The 20,139-nt window shown below is 48.9% G+C and overlaps 8 protein-coding genes across 8 annotated transcripts; 5 read left to right on the top strand and 3 right to left on the bottom strand.

Annotated features, from left to right (window-relative positions):
* Positions 1-3,385: 3,385 nt before the first annotated feature.
* Positions 3,386-6,752, top strand: LCP9604111_5340 (F-box/WD repeat-containing protein; the record flags this gene model as incomplete). The annotated part of the gene is made up of 3 exons (XM_039073140.1): positions 3,386-3,811; positions 3,876-6,569; positions 6,627-6,752. 3 exons carry the CDS (start codon positions 3,386-3,388, stop codon positions 6,750-6,752), a joined length of 3,246 nt encoding a protein of 1,081 aa, XP_038928802.1.
* Positions 6,753-7,524: 772 nt separating this feature from the next.
* Positions 7,525-8,400, top strand: LCP9604111_5339 (uncharacterized protein; the record flags this gene model as incomplete). Its single annotated transcript, XM_039073138.1, has 1 exon — positions 7,525-8,400. One exon carries the CDS (start codon positions 7,525-7,527, stop codon positions 8,398-8,400), a length of 876 nt encoding a protein of 291 aa, XP_038928801.1.
* A 378-nt stretch (positions 8,401-8,778) lies between these two features.
* LCP9604111_5338 (translation initiation/elongation factor MRX8) lies at positions 8,779-9,783 on the bottom strand (the record flags this gene model as incomplete). The annotated part of the gene is made up of 2 exons (XM_039073137.1): positions 8,779-9,205; positions 9,272-9,783. 2 exons carry the CDS (start codon positions 9,781-9,783, stop codon positions 8,779-8,781), a joined length of 939 nt encoding a protein of 312 aa, XP_038928800.1.
* A 189-nt stretch (positions 9,784-9,972) lies between these two features.
* LCP9604111_5337 (putative AP-3 adaptor complex subunit sigma) lies at positions 9,973-10,597 on the top strand (the record flags this gene model as incomplete). Its single annotated transcript, XM_039073136.1, has 2 exons — positions 9,973-10,041; positions 10,112-10,597. The coding sequence occupies 2 exons, from the start codon at positions 9,973-9,975 to the stop codon at positions 10,595-10,597; spliced, it is 555 nt and encodes a 184-aa protein (XP_038928799.1).
* Positions 10,598-11,959: 1,362 nt separating this feature from the next.
* On the top strand, positions 11,960-12,448 carry LCP9604111_5336 (uncharacterized protein; the record flags this gene model as incomplete). The annotated part of the gene is made up of 2 exons (XM_039073135.1): positions 11,960-11,974; positions 12,029-12,448. The coding sequence occupies 2 exons, from the start codon at positions 11,960-11,962 to the stop codon at positions 12,446-12,448; spliced, it is 435 nt and encodes a 144-aa protein (XP_038928798.1).
* A 1,838-nt stretch (positions 12,449-14,286) lies between these two features.
* LCP9604111_5335 (60S ribosomal protein eL8) lies at positions 14,287-15,414 on the top strand (the record flags this gene model as incomplete). Its single annotated transcript, XM_039073134.1, has 3 exons — positions 14,287-14,292; positions 14,564-14,644; positions 14,704-15,414. 3 exons carry the CDS (start codon positions 14,287-14,289, stop codon positions 15,412-15,414), a joined length of 798 nt encoding a protein of 265 aa, XP_038928797.1.
* A 798-nt stretch (positions 15,415-16,212) lies between these two features.
* LCP9604111_5334 (DUF3759 domain-containing protein) lies at positions 16,213-16,656 on the bottom strand (the record flags this gene model as incomplete). The annotated part of the gene is made up of 3 exons (XM_039073133.1): positions 16,213-16,385; positions 16,446-16,583; positions 16,641-16,656. 3 exons carry the CDS (start codon positions 16,654-16,656, stop codon positions 16,213-16,215), a joined length of 327 nt encoding a protein of 108 aa, XP_038928796.1.
* Positions 16,657-17,220: 564 nt separating this feature from the next.
* On the bottom strand, positions 17,221-20,104 carry LCP9604111_5333 (putative spindle pole body component; the record flags this gene model as incomplete). Its single annotated transcript, XM_039073132.1, has 4 exons — positions 17,221-17,256; positions 17,309-19,709; positions 19,771-19,979; positions 20,045-20,104. 4 exons carry the CDS (start codon positions 20,102-20,104, stop codon positions 17,221-17,223), a joined length of 2,706 nt encoding a protein of 901 aa, XP_038928795.1.
* Positions 20,105-20,139: the final 35 nt, after the last annotated feature.

Genomic DNA, 20,139 nt, shown 5'->3' with positions numbered 1-20,139 from the left:
TGAGGCAGAAAGAAGAATTCACTCTAGGTCCGACTCTTCTATATGTTAGGCATGAACATCAATCGAAGAGAAACAAATGTTAGGCAAAGAAACACAATAAGGAAACATAGATGTGGAAGCCGCTGTCGTCCTCTCCCGGTACAAAGTCCGCAAATTATCGATGGGTCGTCTAAGGATTCAGCAAACTCGGAAACATCATAGGATCTGGACATTTTTGTAGAAGATGTGTCTTGCTTAGCTCGGAGTCTTAGCATCAGGAAACGGCAAGCTCTAGCGAGTGAAACATATTTCATTCTTAGATATTAACAAAGTTTGGAACTAGCGAGTCTATTCATAGACACAGCTCAGATCCCATTGTATTAGGGCCCTAGTCATCTTTCATGTTTGTCTTCACCATTTGGTTTTTCATTCTACGTCAGCATCTATAACGTCACTTTGCCCTGGAATATATATCATAATCCTGTCTCGTATCGGATTTCCAGCAAACAAGGGACCAGATGATTCATTGACCCAAGTCCAGATATATTCCTCTAGATATGTCATCTGTCAAATCAAGTGTAACGCTGCGAATATATCCAAGGATATCATTAGAGGTAGGGCTGGAGAGGTGTAGTACGTAAAAGCAACCAAACCCTAAATCGATGTGGGGAGGGGCGAGACATTGTTATTGCAGATATCAGCCGGTGGGTATTGCACCTGGAGAGTATATGACATGCATAGAGTAAGTCAGTAGTAAGGGACAATGGACTGCACGATGATTATTCTGTACCCCTATGTCTGCCCAATGAGCCCCCTGGGAAATGATTTCTTCATAACAATGAGATACGCCCCGTGCCAAGAAGCCACCCGAGGCACGCCCCCACTTCACGTGATGCATGGCGATGGCAAATCAGAAACTTGATAGAACTTGGATGAATGACCATGATATGTAACGTAATCGGTAAGCGAGTGGCCACTGTAAGCGAGTGGCCACCCTACCCAAAAACGCGTCCATGAATTAGCACTTACTTAGTTCAACCACCCACCATGCCACCAATTCGCTCTCAATCCTCTAAAGATTCAATAGAGCAGGAGGGTAGGATCTTACTAGCTATCCAGGCTTTTAAGAAACAAGAATTTACCAATATTTCTATTGCCACCCGTACCTTTAACGTCCCGCGTTCAACCCTTCGGCGCCGCCTCGATGGAATACAATGCCGCGCGACTTCTCGCGCCAACTCGACTAAATTGACTACAATTGAAGAGGAATCTCTTCAAAAATGGATTCTCTCTATGGATTCTCGTGGATCAGCTCCCCGGCCCTCTATAGTATAAGAAATAGCGAATCTTCTTCTTAAAAAGCGCGGAACTACCCTAGTCATTTTGGTTAGCGAAAAATAGGTTTACAATTTTATAAAACAACGCCCTCTTCTTTCCTCTCGGTTCTTAAGACGTTATAATTATAAGCGCGCGAAGTGTAAAGACCCAAAAATCATTAGAGAATAGTTTAATCTTATTTAAAAAACTATTATTCAATTTAGGATTAACCTAGACGATATTTATAACTTCGATAAGACTGGATTTATAATAGGATTAACTATAACAGTAAAGGTTATAATAAGAAGTGAATACTACAGTCGGAGATTACTTTAATAACCTAGAAATCGCGAGTAGGTAACTGCAATTAAATGTATAAACGTGGTAGGATAGGTCCTCCCTCTATATATTATTTTTAAAGGTAAGGTCTTCCTTAAATTATAGTTCGAAGGCCTTCCTAGTAACTAGTACTTTAAAGTTAGTCTAAATGGGTGGATATCAGATGAAATTGGACTTCGCTGGCTTTAGAAACTCTTTATACTATTAACTTCATTATATATAGTAGGAAGGTATCGACTTTTAGTACTCGATAGCTATAGAAGCCATTTAACCCCTTAATTCGATTAAATTTATGAGGAAAACGATATTATACTAATTTATATACTACCGTATTCCTCTTACCTTTTATAACCTCTTAATATCGGTTGTTTTACGGTAGTAAAACGGTTATACGGCCGGTTGGTTAAGATAAAAATGCGGACTAGGATCAACTATATTAATAAACTTAAATTCCTCGAAGTATACCCCTCCGTACGAATTGAAGCTTTTAAATTGGAGACGATTAAAAATAGCTTCTCAGCAGCTAGTTTAATACCTTTTTCACCCAATCGGGTACTTTTAAAACTTAATATTTATCTTCGAACGCCAACCCCCCCCCTAAGCCGGGGTAGCGATTCAAGCCGGAATTTCACCCTAAAAACCCCTTTTAATAGTAAAGATCTACGTCAACAGGCTTTGTCTATTAAAGCTTTACTTCGAACCTAATCTCGAAGCCTAATAAGCCCTTCTAAACGTATATTAAACTAACTTATCAAAGGCTGCGAGCTTGTAATATATAGCGCTATTTTACTAGCGAAAGAAAACAAGGATTTATGGGATAAAAATAAGAATAAGAAGCAAAAGCGGGCCCGATCTAAAAGGTAGATACCCGCCAAAGAAGGCCTCTCAGTTCAAGAAGCTTCTGAAATCATTGCTAGGCTGGTAGAAGCATTAGAAACACCCCTACACCCCCCGGGCGGAAGCACTCAATCAGGGTTAGAACCACGACCACAGGCTGCACCAAGGTGTAGTGGGTGTGGAAAGACAGGGCATAAGATCAATAGGTATCCAGATAAATGATCTTTTTTAGTTTAATTAATTTAATGGCGTTCTGGTTGAAATATTTACCTTAGAAAACTATACTCTTGGGTAGGGTGGCCACTCGCTTACAGTGGCCACTCGCTTACCGATTACGTTATGATTTAGGGGCGAATAGCTAATAGAATCCTGGTTATTACGTTATAAAGGCGCTGGGCAAGAGGAAGTCAACCGGCTTATCTGAGTGTCTCCTCGGTCCCACCTCTATCTGGTAATCAGTTCTGCCGGTCTAGAGCAGAACCAGGGGCCCTTTCTCCAGGTTTCACACTCGGATCATTTGGCATTTCACATCCGTAGACAGTAGTCAAGGTAACAGGTCTAATATATGAAAAATCAACAGCTAAATAGCAAAGAATCAGAAAGAATCCAAATGTTGCACGTTGGGCCATGACATCGTCCACGGGAACCGGAATAAATGTTGTTCTCCGCCCCAACTCCTTCTCAGCCGCCACTGTTTCTTTCTCCCCTTCCCTTTGCTTCCTTGCTTCCATTATTTGTGTTCTATTTCCCCCCCCTAACAACTTGATTATCCTCGGCTCTTGACACTATGTGCTGAATGCCCTTTGCATCGATGGTTTTGCTGGTGTACCGTGCTGAGGGGGTGTTTTGCTAAAAAAAGTTAATTTGGGACATTCACAGTTCTTTGTCCTCTTGCACATGAGCTCGCTTTACAATGACTTCAAATGCTCCCAGCTCCCTTCAAATATCAGAAGTCGACTCGGCTTTGACTGACCACAACGCATCCGTATCTGCGACCTCCCACGCGACCCACAGCCCGGGATCTCGATTCATTCGTCCTCGAAAACGTGAAATGGACGAAAGAGAGGAGCTGGGCCAAGGGCCATCAAATGCCTCCATCGGACAGTTCTCCTTCGCCCCGACTACCCGGACTACGGTGGTGACGACCACCACCACCACGACTACCTCCTTCCCGCCGTTGACAATCAACCCCCCGCGAGCCGTCAAGGATCTGGATGTCCGACAGTACCCTCTCGCCTCATCTCCAACTCCAGCGGCTCTAAGGAACCTCAAGTTCAAGATCGGCGAGAAGTCCATCATCTTTAACGAGCCCGAGGATACCATAAATGCTGCCGCCGAGGTACGATTTTATCCTACCCTCTTGGTCTAGTCGAATCCAATGCTTACAGTATAATAATATATAGTACAAGGAGAAAAGCGAGGCGTTAAAATCTTCAAATGGCCCGATTCGCTCTGTGAACTCGTTCATCGCCGAGGGCGAGAACCCCACTCGGCGGCTGACCCCTCCGAGAATAGCGAGTCAACCTTCTAGCCACCCTTTCAATACTCGCCGTCGTGCCGTATCCCCCGTCACGCTTTTCGATACTCGACCCTCGGTTCTCCCACGAACTCGCTCAACACGGGCTCCTTCTGAGCCCATCACACGCCGCACTCGCCAAAGTGGCGTCGGATCAACTCATCTTGCCGCCGGCCTTGCCACCCCAGACACCGAAAGCAACCTGAGCGGATTTGGCGAAAATGTGCCCCCAAGACCAAGAATCCACAGCTCGGTGTTTCCGCGCAGGGAACCTCCTTTGCCTTCACCTCTCTCATCTGAAATCGGAGCTAAGGGCTTACAGGCATCCAATCAAGGTTCTTACTTGCAGAATGCATTTTCTGGGATTCGTTCAAACCCCGGAAACCAAGAATCTCAGGCTACTGAAGCGGATGAGAGTTGTTCAACTGCACATGAATCAGCCTCATTTGGTCATGATACAACATATGGAACACAGGAATCTGCAATGCAAGAGAGACCCGAGCTTATGTCTCAACTATCGGCAATAGACAATGCCATGGCGCAGGATATGTGCCTCCCGAGCCCAAGTCTCTCACCGGTTGCTGCTATGAATGCCCTCCATGGCGAATCCTCCTTCGAATCAGAGGGGCTTGACGTTGATACAGATTCCAGCCTCGATCATAATGTCTCGCGTTTTTCTAAGGTCTTGCGGCTTCAAGATGCAGATGAGACTCGGGTGAATGACCATTCTCTCGCAAGCTCACGGTCCCCTCCCTCCCTCTTAGATATGCCCAAGGTATTGGAGTTTTTTGATTCGGTGCCTGATGAGGTCAAGACGTATCTCATGTATCAATTTCTTCGGAGATGCCCTAAACCTACTCTTCATTTCGTGGCCGATGTCGTTAATCCAACATTGAAGTGCGACTTCCTGACTCTTCTGCCGCTTGAGCTTAGTCTCAACATCGTCAAATACCTTGACGTACAGACGATGTGTCGTGCTGCGCAGGTGTCTAAGAGGTGGAGACACATTACGAATTCCGATGAAAAGAGCTGGAGGAATCTCCTCGAGCAAGATGGTTATCATCTCTCTGATGGAGAACTAGAACGGGCTATAAGACAGGGATGGGGATGGCAGTTATCCAGCGGCCCTGAAGACCATGAGGAGGACCTCAGCGTTTTGACTCCATCCAGGGCGGATATGGAAGGGTCCCCTGTTCCTTCGATGGCGGGTCCCAGCAGCAGAAGCCCTCTAGGGTCTTTGCCAATCAGCCGACGGGGCAAGCGGAAAGCAAACACACGTGCTTCAAGCCGGAAGCTTGCCAAGCGAAAGGTCTCATCCAGTGGAGGAGAACTCCCCGATCCAGACTGGAGGAGAGACATTGCCGCGTCAGAAGCCCCGTACGCCGCTGCCAGCGCTGCAGCTGGGTCGGTGCCCTATGCCGAAGTGGGTCTACCATCTCTTCGTGGGCTGTTCCTCTTCAAAGTTCTGTACCGTCGCCATGTTGCCATCCATAAGGGATGGATGCAGCCGGATGTTAAGCCGCAACATATCGCTTTTCGTGCTCATGACCGTCATGTTGTTACTTGCCTGCAATTCGACGCCGACAAGGTTCTTACGGGAAGCGATGACACAAACATCAACGTGTACGACACTAAAACAGGCGCGTTGCAGGCAACGCTGGAGGGCCACGAAGGTGGAGTGTGGGCTCTTGAATATCATGGCAACACGCTAGTCTCCGGCTCCACCGATCGTTCAGTGCGAGTCTGGGACATCGAGCGGGCTAGGTGTACTCAGATCTTCCACGGCCACACTTCCACAGTCCGATGCTTGCAAATCGTTCTGCCTGCCGAGGTAGGTAGGAATGCAGATGGTCAGCTTGAGATGATGCCCAAAGAACCATTGATCATTACTGGGTCTCGTGACTCAAATCTTCGGGTGTGGAAGCTTCCCAAACCCGGTGACCCAGTCTACTATCAGAGTGGTCCTACGGTGGATGACGCTAGCTGTCCATACTTCCTGCGTGTGCTCTCCGGCCATCAGCACTCAGTTCGTGCAATCGCAGCCCATGGTGATACCCTTGTGAGTGGTAGTTACGATTGCACGGTGAAGGTCTGGAAGGTTTCCACCGGACAGACTTTACATACTCTGCAGGGTCACTCGATGAAAGTGTATAGCGTGGTTCTTGACCATAAGCGCAATCGTTGCATTAGTGGAGCCATGGACCACATGGTTAAAGTTTGGTCACTAGATGATGGAGCCATCCTATATAATCTTGAAGGCCATACGTCTCTCGTTGGCCTGCTCGCTTTGGAGCACGATTTCCTTGTCTCTGCTGCTGCTGATTCCACCCTCCGAATCTGGGACTCCGTGCATGGCCACTGCAAGAACACCCTGAGCGCACACACCGGTGCCATCACCTGCTTCCAGCACGATGGACAGAAGGTCATCTCCGGGTCTGACCGGACGCTGAAGATGTGGGATGTGCGAAACGGCGAGTGTGTTCGAGACCTCCTCACAGACCTTAGTGGCGTGTGGCAAGTCAAGTTCAATGACCGGAGGTGTGTTGCCGCGGTGCAACGTGATAGTTTGACTTATATCGAAGTAAGTTCTCTCTAATGAGGGATTCCAATGATTAATGCTAATATTGTTTCCACCTAGGTTCTCGACTTTGGTGCTGCACGGGATGGAGTCCCGGAAAGCAAGCTTGCAAAACGCATTGTCGTTAACCGACGTGGGCAGGAGGTCCTCGGCGGGATCGAAGATGATGACGACTTGTCTGATTGAGATGCTTAGCACGCATTTTCTGCCCTCGATCAATATCAACATCCGACAACCTTTCTCCTTATACTAACTTCCTTTCCTCTGTCTTTTCTTCTCTTCTCACTCTATTCCCCCATTCACGATACCCATCCTTACAGCTCTCGTCTTCCATCGGAAAAATATCCTTTGCATAGCGCGGTCGGCATTCTTTGGTTCTGCAGCATTACGATAAGGGACCAGGCGTTTTTTTTTCATATCTTTCATCATCTCTTATGTGGAGGTTTCTATCATTCTGTATTCCCAAATATTTGCCTATCCCCATGCATCCTGCCATCCATACGTTTTCTCTTTGCCTGATGCTTATGTGACTTCCCATTCTGTTGCCTGCCAGATCGGTGATTCTTTTACATATTTTTCGTCTTGCTTTGTCCGTATCGGACTGCCCATAATAGATTGGTTACCTATGATCTGTTCCAAATTGTGTCATGAGTTGGATTGGTGTTTAGGTTGTATTGTAATATAGTACATGTGTTCTGCTTACGGCTGCTGGTTCTCGTAGCGAAGCATTCAAATGTTTCCAACATGGACCATAGGATAAACACCTCGAGGCTGAGTTATTGTGACGTAAGTTCAATCATCATGGGTCGTAACTACTCCGTACGCTCTACAAGTATCCAAGCACATATCTTGCTATCTCCATCTCAAGGATTTCGATCAGTGGTCTCTTCTCTCCGTTCATCAAACTTCTCAGACTTCCTACCCATCCAATTCTTCACCTCCCACCTCCCATCTCGCTATGCCTTCTGGTAACGCCGATTTATCTCTTCCATCCTCTAACGCCGAAAGTATTGACCTTGGGGTCGATCCTACAACCCTTCTAACCGCCAATATCCTCGACCGACCCTCCTCTCTCGATGAGCTCTGGGATTATCTCGACGTACTCAAAACAAAGCTTGTGTCAGAGGACCCTCCTAGCTCGCAATACCTTCTGGTACAACGGATCCCGGACGATCTTTTTTCGGCGCTTATTGAACACCCTGACGTTCCAAAAGGGGTGCGCGCAACAATTCTCTACCACGAGCATATGATCTTATATAAGATCATACCGTACCACTACCATGAGAAAATAAGCCGTCAGTTTGATACCTGGATTAACTATGCTCTTAGTAATATGGGGTTGAGCTTCATCAACCATGATTTTTGGCTTGGAGGGGCTGGACGATCAGCTGGTCGTATGTGCAGTAAGGAGGCAGACGCATCGTTTTCCCCTGGAATGGAACCGGCCGCCGGGGCACCTATACCATGGCCCTCTCTTGTGCTAGAGGTCGGCCTATCCGAGTCCGTCCCTCGGCTACAGGTGGATGCCCGCTGGTGGTACTCCAACTCGGATCACCAAACCCAGCTTGTGGTCCTTGTCTCCGCCAATCCTAGGTCTCACGATGCAGATATCGAGATTTGGACCCCAGTTGTCAACCGAAGAGTTGGGGCTACTACCAGTGGCCAGCATACTCACGCCCTGGAGTGTACTCAGTCGGCCAGGCTCAGGAATGGAGTGGTGTCTGGTGATGCACTGGAAATTGATTTCCAGACTTTGATGGGACGGCCGTCACAGAACCCGCAAGAAATAGATTTACAGCTTACTCCGCTGTGTATACAGTCGATCTGTCGGTAGCGTGTCATTTGGCGTTATTGGATTGTTGTATTGTTGCTTCAACCTGATTCGAAATGTATACCTTATCGTGGTTTCGAAACATTTTATGAGTTTACCTTGTTACCAATACTACCCAGATCCGGAATTAATAGACGAATTGATAAGGTAATCTCTGAATAGCTTCATTAACAATGTTTGTATGCATCAGTTATGATGATTTATGGTAACTAGATCACGTGGAGGTCACCAAGGGGCCCATAATAATTTACACCGTCAGCCAACAGTGCTGTGTGTATATTGTAGATAAGCATTTAGTAGGTTTGGGGGGTGTATGTATATTACAACATACGGAGTACTTCTCTCCATTTAAACTTGAATTCGGACAACAAGGCATGCCCTTCACGACAAGATAGCCGGCGTCTCTGCAGGAGGCGGCACAGCAAGCCGGCCACCCTGCAAGCTCCCATCAATACCAGCAGCCGACAAAATCGACCAACGAACAGCATCGATCCCCAGCGCCCGGCCAGGACCAATCCGTGCTTCGGCACTACAGGTCAAAATCTCACCCAAAGACCCAGGCCCCTCCGAAGCCCGCGGGTCCGGCTGCACAATGGGTTTGATGCCCTGGAGCAAGAGCTGTAGCCGCTCGATATTGGCGGGCGTGACCCCAGTCTTTATCTGCTTCAATTGTTTAACGAGGAACTTGTCGACCTTGGATAGAATGATCTGGTGGGGAATTGCGTGGTGTCGGAATAGTCTGAGGATTTCGGCGTCTGTTTGCTTGATGCCATGCGTGCTGTCGATAAGGAGGAATGCGCGACGGAGTCTATAACATGTTTGTCAGTCATTGTACATACCATGGGTCGGTAGGTTGACAGGCATCATGACTCACTGTTTCCGTCCCTGGAGATACTTCATAATCTCCGCTCCCCACTCAGAACGACTCGCCTTTCCGTATCCCGGCATGTCAAGCAGCACAACCTTCGACTCGCCGCCCTTTGTACCTCCAATCCCGAACGCGTTCATTTCCCTCGTCCGGCCTGGTTTCGACGATGTCCAGCAGATCTCCTGTCCCATTATTGCGTTCAGTAGTGAGCTTTTGCCGACATTTGAGCGGCCCAAGAATGCGACTTCCGGCTCGACTGATGCGAATGGTGTGGTGCGGAATTTGGCGGCGGACCAGAGTTTGAGCGGCGAGTGACGCGATGGCGTGAATACCTTATCGGCAAAGGCTAGTTGCTCCTCTTTCGGGGGTCTGGTATCCCAGTAGTAGCAGAGGTCGGTCGGGGTGAGGTCTTTGAGTTCGCGCTTGGAGTGGGGATTAGAGGCCGAGGATAGGGCCCGTATGGTTGTATATAATGATATCCTAGATGCAGGATTCCTGCATGCTGGTATTGAGTTCATTATGACTCGCGAACACCCAACAAAGGGTTGACAAAAAGCCAAGAATAAAAAAAAATGTAGATGTTGGTATCAATTTCTCCAGATCGACGCACGGGGCAAGTCTCCCGAACCGCATCATCAGCTATCGCATCCAGATAAGACTGACACTCTCTCCAGCTTGCCCATGTTCCAAGCCTCACATCAGTCAAAATGATCAACGCAGTCCTCGTGTTCAATAACAATGGCCAACCCCGGCTGACCAAATTCTACACACAGCTGGTGAGTCGATACCCCGCCGCACTCGCCCTCGCCCTCACCCGTCGCAGGACACCACTAACCCCAGGAACAGGACACACAAACCCAGCAATCCCTGATCGCGCAAATATACCGTCTAGTCGCGCAGCGTCCAGCAAGCGCCTGCAACTTCCTCCCACTCCCTCCTCTCCTCTCGCAAGGCGCCAGCTCCACCGCCTCCGGGCCCTCCGATACCCCCACCCAAATCACATACCGGACCTACGCGACGCTGTCGTTCATTATGATCTCTACGTCGACCGAGTCCCCACTCGCTCTGATTGATCTGATTCAGGTGTTTGTCGAGGCGCTGGATCGGATGTTTGAGAATGTCTGCGAGTTGGATCTGATCTTCGGCTATGAGACCCTGCATGCGGTGCTCGGCGAGATGATTGTCGGTGGTGTTGTGGTTGAGACGCATATAGAGAAGATCATTGCTGGTGTGCGTGCTCAGGAGGGATCGTTGGGGAAGAGAAAGGCTGTTCAGGCTGCCAGTACCAGTTTGGGTCGTGGGGCTTTGCCCGGGTTGGGAGCGTGGAGGTGATGTGATCTATGGACAGATGCTTTCTCTTCGATGACCTGCATATTGATGGATTTGAGGACCGTGGTGTCCCGTTTGATCTATCCAAGGCGTTCTGGTTACGCATTCTAGACTTGCTTGGCAGGATTTGGGAATGATGTTTTATATACTTGTCGGTTATTAATGCCCTTAAATGGTATGTTGAGTGATGTGATTGTACATTGTGGAGTTTGTAAAGCCAAATACCCATTTTCTTCGATGTATATAAACCGGTTTTCATGAGCATATTTTTCATGAGCATATTCCCTTCTCCTCTCAAGCAACTCTCCGGAAACAACTTTCATCCCGGAAGTCCGAACAACTCAGGCTCACTATTGTTCAAAGGTAGAGGAATCTGCTAAACATTCAGTCTACGATCAGCCCACAATTTGCATTCTCCTAACCATAGCCGCGCGCCCTATCCCGGTATTCGCTAGTATCGAAACGGGTGGACGCCTAGTTAACCTTTCCAATAGAATGCCCATGGAAATCCGCTAGAAGGACTATCTGCAATAGCCTATTCTCCGAACCGTTATAGCTAATATATTAGAAGACGTTCCACTCGGCAAAGAGCGGGTTTAGCCTACTACGTGGCATAGCCACGACCGCTGGATATAGTAAGGGTGTAACTATTTATACGATTCGAAGTGGGTCATTGTGGTAGCTGTTAGTAAAGTCCTAAATTTCAAGCCAAACCATAGCCCCAAACGGCTCTAAAAGGCCCTAAAAGGCCCTAAAAGTGTCTAGAAGGCTTCTAGAGGGCTGAAGCGCATAAGCCACTAGCACCATTCCGGCACTCCATGTCAATCCAAACCTTACGTCGCGGACGAGCCTCACAGAACTACTCCAAGTATGGACCCCCAAGTCGTACGTTCATATACTAAATGCGAGTGGATTTAAATTCACGGAATTACGCTCGAAGAAAGTCCTCGGCCTGATCTTTCCAAGCTGGCGGGACGTCGAGGAATGGCTGGTTCTCGCAGATTGGCCCTTAACGTGATTCGCTCCATACGGGGGCTTGCATCGGACGTAGCTGGCATCCTCATTTTCGTCCAATAAAAGAAAAACCATGAAGTCAACCCCTGTCTTTCAGCCGAACCCCTCTCTTTTTGTCGACTTCTTCTCTCTGTATCTACTGGCCCCCTGTCTCTCGGCTGACCCCTCTCTATTTCTGCTGGCCCCCCTCTCTTTTCGCTCATTCTCTTCATCTACTGGCCCTCGCCTCCTGACCTACCCACTGTCTCTGGACCTTTGCCGGAGGCTCATTTACTGGCTGTATACACTCCGAATCCTGATTGTGCACCAGAGTATGAGCTTTGTGGAATATCAAGACACTGCATTTTGAAGATGGAGCCTCTAACAGTCAGTATCTCTTATCATTCTAGATACCCTGGTATTCTAACATAATATATATAGACTATGCGTATTCAAGCCTCCTTTGACTGCAATATTTGCACTCAAGGCTCCATCAAATGCAACCCCCTCAGGCATATCCAATCGGAGATTCAGTCAGAGCCCGGTCTTCGGAATGCCGTCCGCATGGCCATTCCTCTAGGCAAAAACCAGTTCGACCTGGCGGTTGAATTCGCCACTGTTATTCAAGTCGGAGAGTACTTTACCGATTTAAGCCGTTGGCGTCTGATGAGCTGTGATCCTCTTTTCACCGCCGAACTCGGTCGTTCCTACCAGGAAACCGCATTCTCGGCGTTGACGCAAATGAGATACCAATACAACATGGCCGCGAGTCTAATTCAGGTATCAGGTGATCCACGCCTCGCCAACTGGTTCAAATCCGAAATAGTACGCATTGAGGGTCTCCTAGAGCAGTACCGGTAGTAGTGCCGGAGTAATATATTGAGGAAAAGCAGTTAATCTATGAAATCGCCCCAAGCTCCGAGTCTTTAATTTAAGATAGTCTGTACGCATCTCTAACCAGTAATGTGGAATATCATGTACTAAACAGCCCATACGCGCAAACCTTTTCAATGTTTCTGTGCCCAAACCTGTTGCAGAAAAAAGCTCAATCTTCTGGAAAGTGAATCTGTAGTTATTGCCTAAAGATCTGGGAAACGGCCACCCAAAAGGACCCGGATGCTCGCCCGCGATGACATAACTAAGGAAGCTTCTGCTCGTTATCCCTGGGAATCCAGTCAGTGGTACATGAATAAATATAATACAATTATTCAACTCACTGCGAGGGATTCATTATTGTACTACCCCCACAGTAGCTCCGTGAAACAAAAGTGTCGTAGAATTATACCGTTGCTTAGGCAGTATTTCGGAAAAGTATCCCCGCCATTTGTTATTCCTGTGGCGCGTTGGCAAAATGCTTCCGGTGAAACCGAAAAGAGAAAAACTTCATTAAGGATTTCTCCTTCTGCTGCGTTCATAGGAGACCACGCTAGAACTGAATTGCTTTTCGCAATTCTGCGACGACCTCCACAATTTTCTCTTCAACAGAAAATGTGCTTGTATCAAAGACACATGATGCCCCTTCGTAGAATGCAGGGCTGATCTACTCCTTTGTGAGATACCGACGAAGGAGTAGAGATATTGACTCCCAGCACTAAGAGAAACCTTGAAGCTGAATTGCTCCACCGATCTCAAAGACTTTATATATAATTCACCCACGGAGAATCAGCCTTGCCACTCCTAGAAAACAGGAGGGCTAGCATTATGCACGCGATTGGTTGATATTGTGTGTCAGGCATAATGCATTCTAGACTTTTTTTGCGTCGTGCCCTTCGACTCTTTCGTGGGTAAGTCGGAAGTCAATGCAATAAATATAGAGTCGGTCGGAAATAAAATTGCTTTAGTCGAGCGTAAAAGTGCGAACCTATCTCCAAGGAGTTAGTGATGACCTATTGGTTCTCTTCTCGCGTCACCGACAGCGAGTCATCGGAAAGGTTGAGCGGGTTGACTCGTTGAAATTTCACGTATTTTTTGGAATTCGTGAAACATAAAGTCCCATGCGGATTGTGCCGTTATCATCCACGCATTGCACGTGGAAGAAGAAATGAAATTGGTGAACAGTTGGTATTGCCCGACTCAGTACAACATAGTTGGGCTATGAGAACGGGAATCCAGTCGTAGGCTAGACCGAATTGAACCAGCTGGGTTCTCGTTCACGTCTGGATTGCTCCCCTTAGGAGGATACTTGCAGGGTTTGCTATATTGCGATACATTATTAGTTTCCGACACTCGAAAACGGGGTAGTACATCATAGGAAAGTCTTGCCAGTTGTGGGGTCCACGTAGCCCTGGAGAAACGCGCCATGCCCAATTCAGAGTTGGAGAAGAGTAGCGGCGATCTTTCCGTACTCCCGATGATTAGCGTCCTATCATTGGAATAGAAGACTGTATTTCGACATCGTCTCAATCGAAGTCGATCGATTTTGGGAGAAATCAAAAGGGGTCCAAATATCAGATGATTTTGGGGTTTCCGGTGTTTACGGGAATTAAAGCCTGAGGTCTCAGCGCGCCTGCCAGAATATGAGATATCCGATGTCATGTGATCTGTCACGTGGCCGAGTATATCTGCCCTAACCGTTTGCCCTAGGCCCTAATCACATGACTGCGCTAGCGTGACCCACAGAAACTTCATAAGGTGCATCCACACGAACTTTTCCCTTTCTCATCCGTCAACCGTCAATCAGCGCAATCCCAGTCGACAAAATGGTGGTGAGTACCCAAATTGTCTCTTGATAACATCAGAGGCTTCTTCTAGTTCTCTCGCGATGTCTCACGATATTCGCTTTGCTTCAGATCTCTGATCTAAGCAATTCCGCCGATCGCGCACAGCCTCGAAAGAGATGTGTCGTGCATCGTGTGATGATATGGCTGGAAGCATGGAGTCAATGCCCGTAACACGGCTTGGCTCATGTTCTCCTTAGAGTTCAAAGAAGATGCAGCACTATGTGAACAGCACGCTGATCTTCTTCCTCAATGATAGCCTCCTACTAAGTCCGGAAAGAAGACCGCCGCTCTGCCCTACCCCCAGGGCAAGGCTGGCGCTGGCAAGAAGGCTGCCAAGGTTAGTTTTCCTTCTTCCCAGTAGGAGTGCATTGGAAGATGCTAACCTTCCCCCCACAGAACCCCCTTATCGAGAAGCGCACTCGCAACTTCGGTATCGGCCAGGACATCCAGCCCCGTCGCGACCTCTCCCGCTTCGTCAAGTGGCCCGAGTATGTCCGTCTTCAGCGCCAGAAGAAGATCCTGAACATGCGCCTGAAGGTTCCTCCTTCCATCGCTCAGTTCCAGGCCACTCTCGACCGCAACACCGCTGCCCAGACCTTCAAGCTCCTCTCCAAGTACCGTCCTGAGACCAAGGCCGAGAAGAAGGAGCGTCTCGTCCAGGAGGCCACCGCCGTCGCCGACGGCAAGAAGAAGGAGGATGTCTCCAAGAAGCCCTACCACGTCAAGTACGGTCTCAACCACGTCGTCGGACTCGTTGAGAACAAGAAGGCTTCCCTCGTTCTCATCGCCCACGATGTTGACCCCATTGAGTTGGTTGTCTTCCTGCCCGCTCTCTGCCGCAAGATGGGTGTCCCCTACGCCATTGTCAAGGGCAAGGCCCGTCTCGGCACAGTCGTCCACAAGAAGACCTCCGCCGTTCTCGCCCTGACCGAGACCCGCGCTGAGGACAAGGCCGAGTTCGCCAAGCTCCTCTCCGCCATCAAGGAGGGTTACACCGACAAGCACGAGGACTCCCGCCGCCACTGGGGTGGTGGTATCATGGGCGCCAAGGCCAACGCCCGCATCGAGAAGAAGCGTAAGGCTCTCGATGCCGCCATCAAGGTTTAAGCTTGTGTAACTACAGCTTTTCTTTGATGTCTGTTTGACGGGATCGTTTCTAATCGAAGCGCTCAAAAATAATAAGTTGTTATGGGAAACGACAAGGTGTTCCAAGGCTTTGACGATCTATTGACGGCCAAATCTTTTAGCTTTAGATGGGTGCGAAAGAGCCTTTTGGCACTTTTTGGATCCTGTTCTAACAAAAAAAGACACATTTTCTCTCACGAACTCCCATGTACCACCTTTCTGCAGATACCCATGAATGCATTTTTCTACCTGTTCAATCTATTGATGGTCTTCGTAGCCCATCAGAACTAGGCATTCATGTCGTCTGCTTCGTATTGTAGTAAATTAGTAGATGATCTTGTCAAGTGTAGTTAATCTGTATGATGTTAATGTAATCTGTCTAAAGAGTCAACAGGCAGACGGTGGTTAAAAATTCTCTTGACCGACATTTCGCTGAATCGGGGAATTTATTTCTCCCCTTCCGTTTCTCCCTTCTCTCCGACTTCATGCGACCTGACACCTGCCAAGAATACCAAGTCTTTTTTCTAAAGGATAGTCCCGTCTTGGCACATATCATCTGCATACATACATGTACTGCTATCAAACGGACCTGCATCGAAGAAGCAGACCGTTTATTCAAGATTTAACAACACTACAAGATCAGGTGGGGTAATACGGTAGGTGAGAGTGAAATTGAGGGGTTATTCCCCCCTGAAACACATCTCCGGCACATGCTACATACAACATAACTGGACTAGATACAGACAATATATCCACATGCCACACCCACAAGGTCGTTATCTAGAACTGGTTTCCGTTGTTGTCATAAGCATCGTTGACCTGCTGTCTGGCCTGGTACTTGGCCTTCTCGGCATCAACGAAGTCCAAGCCGCGGCTCTCGACCTCACGGTCGACAAAGGCACCGGCAAAGCCAGCGAGGATCTCCTTGGCCTTCTCGTGGCTGGGGGGCTCGCCTGTTGCCAAATTAATATTAGCTTTTTCTCTGGCTCAGCTGGGTGGGGCTATCTACGTACCGTTCTCAGCAACGTGGTTCTCGTAGGCCTTGGCTGCCTCGTAGGAAGCGGCACCGGCAATCAGCTCGTGGACCACGGAGGGGTCGTGCTCTTGCTGGCCGTTGAAGGTGTTGTAGGCCTGAGCCTGGTTGGAGTCATCTAGAGATGGGAGTTAGTCGAAGGTTGGTATCGAGGTAGTATAAGGGGAATAGTCACCATCGAACCAGCCCATTGTGAATTGATATATGAAGTAAAGGGGTAAGAGGAGATGTGAAGAGGGATGTGAGAAGTAAGAAGAAATTAAGGAAGGAGGGGTAGTCTTAGTGGGTTTTATACTCGTCCACTAGTGCCACTTCAGCACTCATTCACCGTCACATCATTGAGGGGCACTTATTCAGGCCAGTCATAGAAGGCGACGGCTTATGTTTCCAAAAATAGAGCCGACACGAGAGAGAGAGAGAGAGCTAGCAAGATAGCAATAACAGCTTTATTACACTAAATACTAGGAATCAATATCCATGAGCAGAATAAGAGAACACGAGGCTGGTATGATGAAATTACAGCAAGATACAGAGGTCCAAGGCCAAAGCTAAGAGAGGAAAAAAAAAAGAAAAAGTACAAAGAAACCCAAAAGCTCAGCCAGCCACCATGCTCCCAGAAGACCAGATATGCTCACCGCCGATTTTAATATGAATGATGACACGGAGAAACCCCATCTAAAGACACAGGTTGAAGCGAAGAAGGTGTATAGCATGAAGAAGGACGAGACATAAACGTGATCGCGGTCATTTGGTCATTAACGTTGAGGAGGTCGTGAAAGCCCTTGGCGTACCTGCATTGTTGTTAGTACAAGACATACGTAATCAGATAAACAATCAACTCACCTTCATTTGTTCGATCCTCGCCTTTAGTTGACTAGTGACCTCTGCGGCTCGCTTCCAATTCTCTGCTGGTTCAGAAGATCGGGGGTGCTGCTGATCGTCTTCGTTGAAATTTGTATTGGAGTTTCGGACGGATGAGCGCGTCGGGCTACCGATGGCCGAGTAGTTGTATGTAGGGCTCAAGTTCCGTCGGCCTAGGCCGCCATTGCGACTACTGGGTCCTGGCGATTCCATCCCGTTGTTCTCCCTTTCCTCACTGGGAGTGGCAGAGGCATAGCTTCGAGGACGCGAGCTTTCGAAGCGGGACCCCATGTGGAGACCAGATCGTGAAGCAGCATTGCCATTGCCGATGTGATCTTGATACATCGAGTTTGTGTCTGGCATGCCCATGCTTCCTGCGTCGGAGCCAGCGTTAGGTGGGCTTACGGCAGACGCGCGAAGTGCTCGCGCGAGTTCACGCTTCAATCTTTCGATCTCTCTCTGCTGTTTTTGAACACTTCCCTCTGCGGTTTCCGCGTCACTCCGTGCGCGAACAAGTTGAGTCTCTTTAGCCTTGATGCTCAAGACATCGCGGGTGTGGTCCTCAATCAACTGTGCATTCTGATTCTGAAGTTCGGTGATCGTTGAGTTGAGCCTCGAACGTTCCGACTTCAGATCTTCCACGGTTCGGCTGAAGTTCTCCTTCTCTGCCCGTAATTCCTCTAACTCGGCACGCTCGGCATCTGCCAAAGCATTGGCGGCAGGGGTAGGGGCAGGAGGCTCAAGAGGCGCCGACGGTCTGGCAATAGGCCGACCCGCAAGTCCACGGCCAAGACCGAATTTGGGAGCTGCTGGCGGGGGGGCCATATCTTCCTCTGGGGGTGCAGCAACTCGTCTTGCCGGCGACGCAGTGCTTCCGGGGCCAGCAAGTTTCCGTTGCAGTTTGAGACCTGATCCAGGAGTTGGAAGGCCGCCGGCCCTCGGAGCACCGAGCTTTGAAGGGACGCCTCTGGCTGCTGGCCTGGCCGGGGGTTCTTCTGGGGCAGGTGGAGCAGCTACAGGGGCTAATTTTTTCAGCCCCGTTGCCGGCTTCTTGCCAACGACCTTCCTGCCAGCCGGGGCAGCAGGCTTTGGAGGTGCCACAATAGGCTTGGGTCGCTCCTTGGCCTTGACTTCAGCGGTTCCGAAGTACTCTTTGATTTTGGTTTTGCGAATCTCGTCCAGTCCATCGAGATACGGATTCATAGCCCGTTCACCCAGGATCTTCATTAATGTACCCAGAATTTCAGCAGCTCCTTCGCGGATTGCCGGGGCTGACTCGGTCAATAGCTTTGTACCAGCATCGGCGATCGCTTTCTGTTCTGCCTTGGCTGGTACCGTGCGGGTTGTACGCAGGCAACGAACCAAGAACTTAACAGTCTCCTGTTTGACCTGTGGGTTCTTGTGCTTGAGGTACTCGAGGATTTCTTCCAAGCAGTCTGTAAGGGTCGACGTGCTGAAAACAGCATCCAACGCCTGACCCAAAGCATCTGCGACAGTCGTCTTCTTTTCTTTCAGACGTTCCAACATGGGCGACATAATGGTGCTTCGGTATTTGGTAAATCCGTTGCGCAGGCCCCTGGCCAACACGTCCACACAGTTCGCAGCTATCGTGGCGACAGCGACGTTGGCGTCCTTCATAGATTTGGCTAACCCCCTCACGATCTCATCGTAGGGACCATCTTTGATTCGGGGAACATTAAGCACATTATAGAGAGCGTCCAACGCTTCCTTGCGGTCCTTCCATTTTGACGAGGCCAATTGATCATGGAAGTTTTCCGGTACTTTCTTGATAACATCAACCGGTTCCGCCAGGTCGAAAGCATCAACAACCACTACATCCTCCTCCTCATCAAATTCGTCCCCAGTTGGTACTTCACCCTCCTCACCCGCCGGTGCAGCGCTGGCCGCAGCCATGGCATCTTGTTGTGCCCGGGTGAATCGCTCCTGCTTCGGCGTGGGGTCTTGCTTCACAGTTTCGAATAGTTTCTCTAAATCTCCCTGTTGCACAGGTTTCAAATCGGCCCAGAACAGAGGCTTTATGGCCTCCCGAAGCCAGCGATAGAGTTCCACGGTCAGGTTTTGTGCTTCCGCGCGGACATTCTTATCAGGGTGACCAAAAACCTTGGTCAGCGCCTTCAAAGTTTGCTTCGGATCGACAATCTTGCAGCCGAAGTTGTGATAAATGAGGGTGAAAACTGCGAGAGATCCGGCGACCACCTTAGGTACTTTGTGTGATAGCATAGGTAGTAGCTCCTCGATCACTGGATCGGCCTTGTCTAATTCGACACATAATAAAATAGCTTCTTGCGCGCAGGCTTTACCGGCCGGTCGTGTAGATGGGAGACCCTTCTCAGCAATAGGACCAATTGTATACGTGCGGCTCCTGTAAATGGGAATGTTGTCAGCGGGTTCAGGCGTCGCGACTGGGATCGGGGTTGACGCACCTCGTACAGGCCTGGACTCCTCCGAACTTCAAAAACGCGCAGTATGCTGCCAGACCTTCAGACTGTGCCGCGACATTGGAATCTGCAACCGCCCCTTTCCATAAGCCGGGATCTTGTATGAATGGTCCGAAAATCGGATCTGATTCATCGGGGGTCTTTTCAAATTGCGCTTTCGCATCTTCGTATCCCTCCTTTCGAACTTTCCAGTTCTGTGCATCGGAGTCAGATTTCCGTAATCCTATCGGTCGGGCTAGTTATGCAGGGATGAGCGCACCTTATGAGTGAACCGGTCGGGCAAGGGTAAGGAGGAGAAATCCTCTGGGACTTCAGCCATTCTAACGACGGGCGGGAATTATCAACGGATTCTAG

This window comes from Penicillium roqueforti (genome assembly GCF_015533775.1).
Source record: "Penicillium roqueforti strain LCP96 04111 chromosome Unknown scaffold_12, whole genome shotgun sequence".
NCBI lineage: Eukaryota > Fungi > Ascomycota > Eurotiomycetes > Eurotiales > Aspergillaceae > Penicillium > Penicillium roqueforti.
Note: the sequence above shows the minus strand (reverse complement) of the source record. Positions and strands in the feature narration are given on the sequence as shown.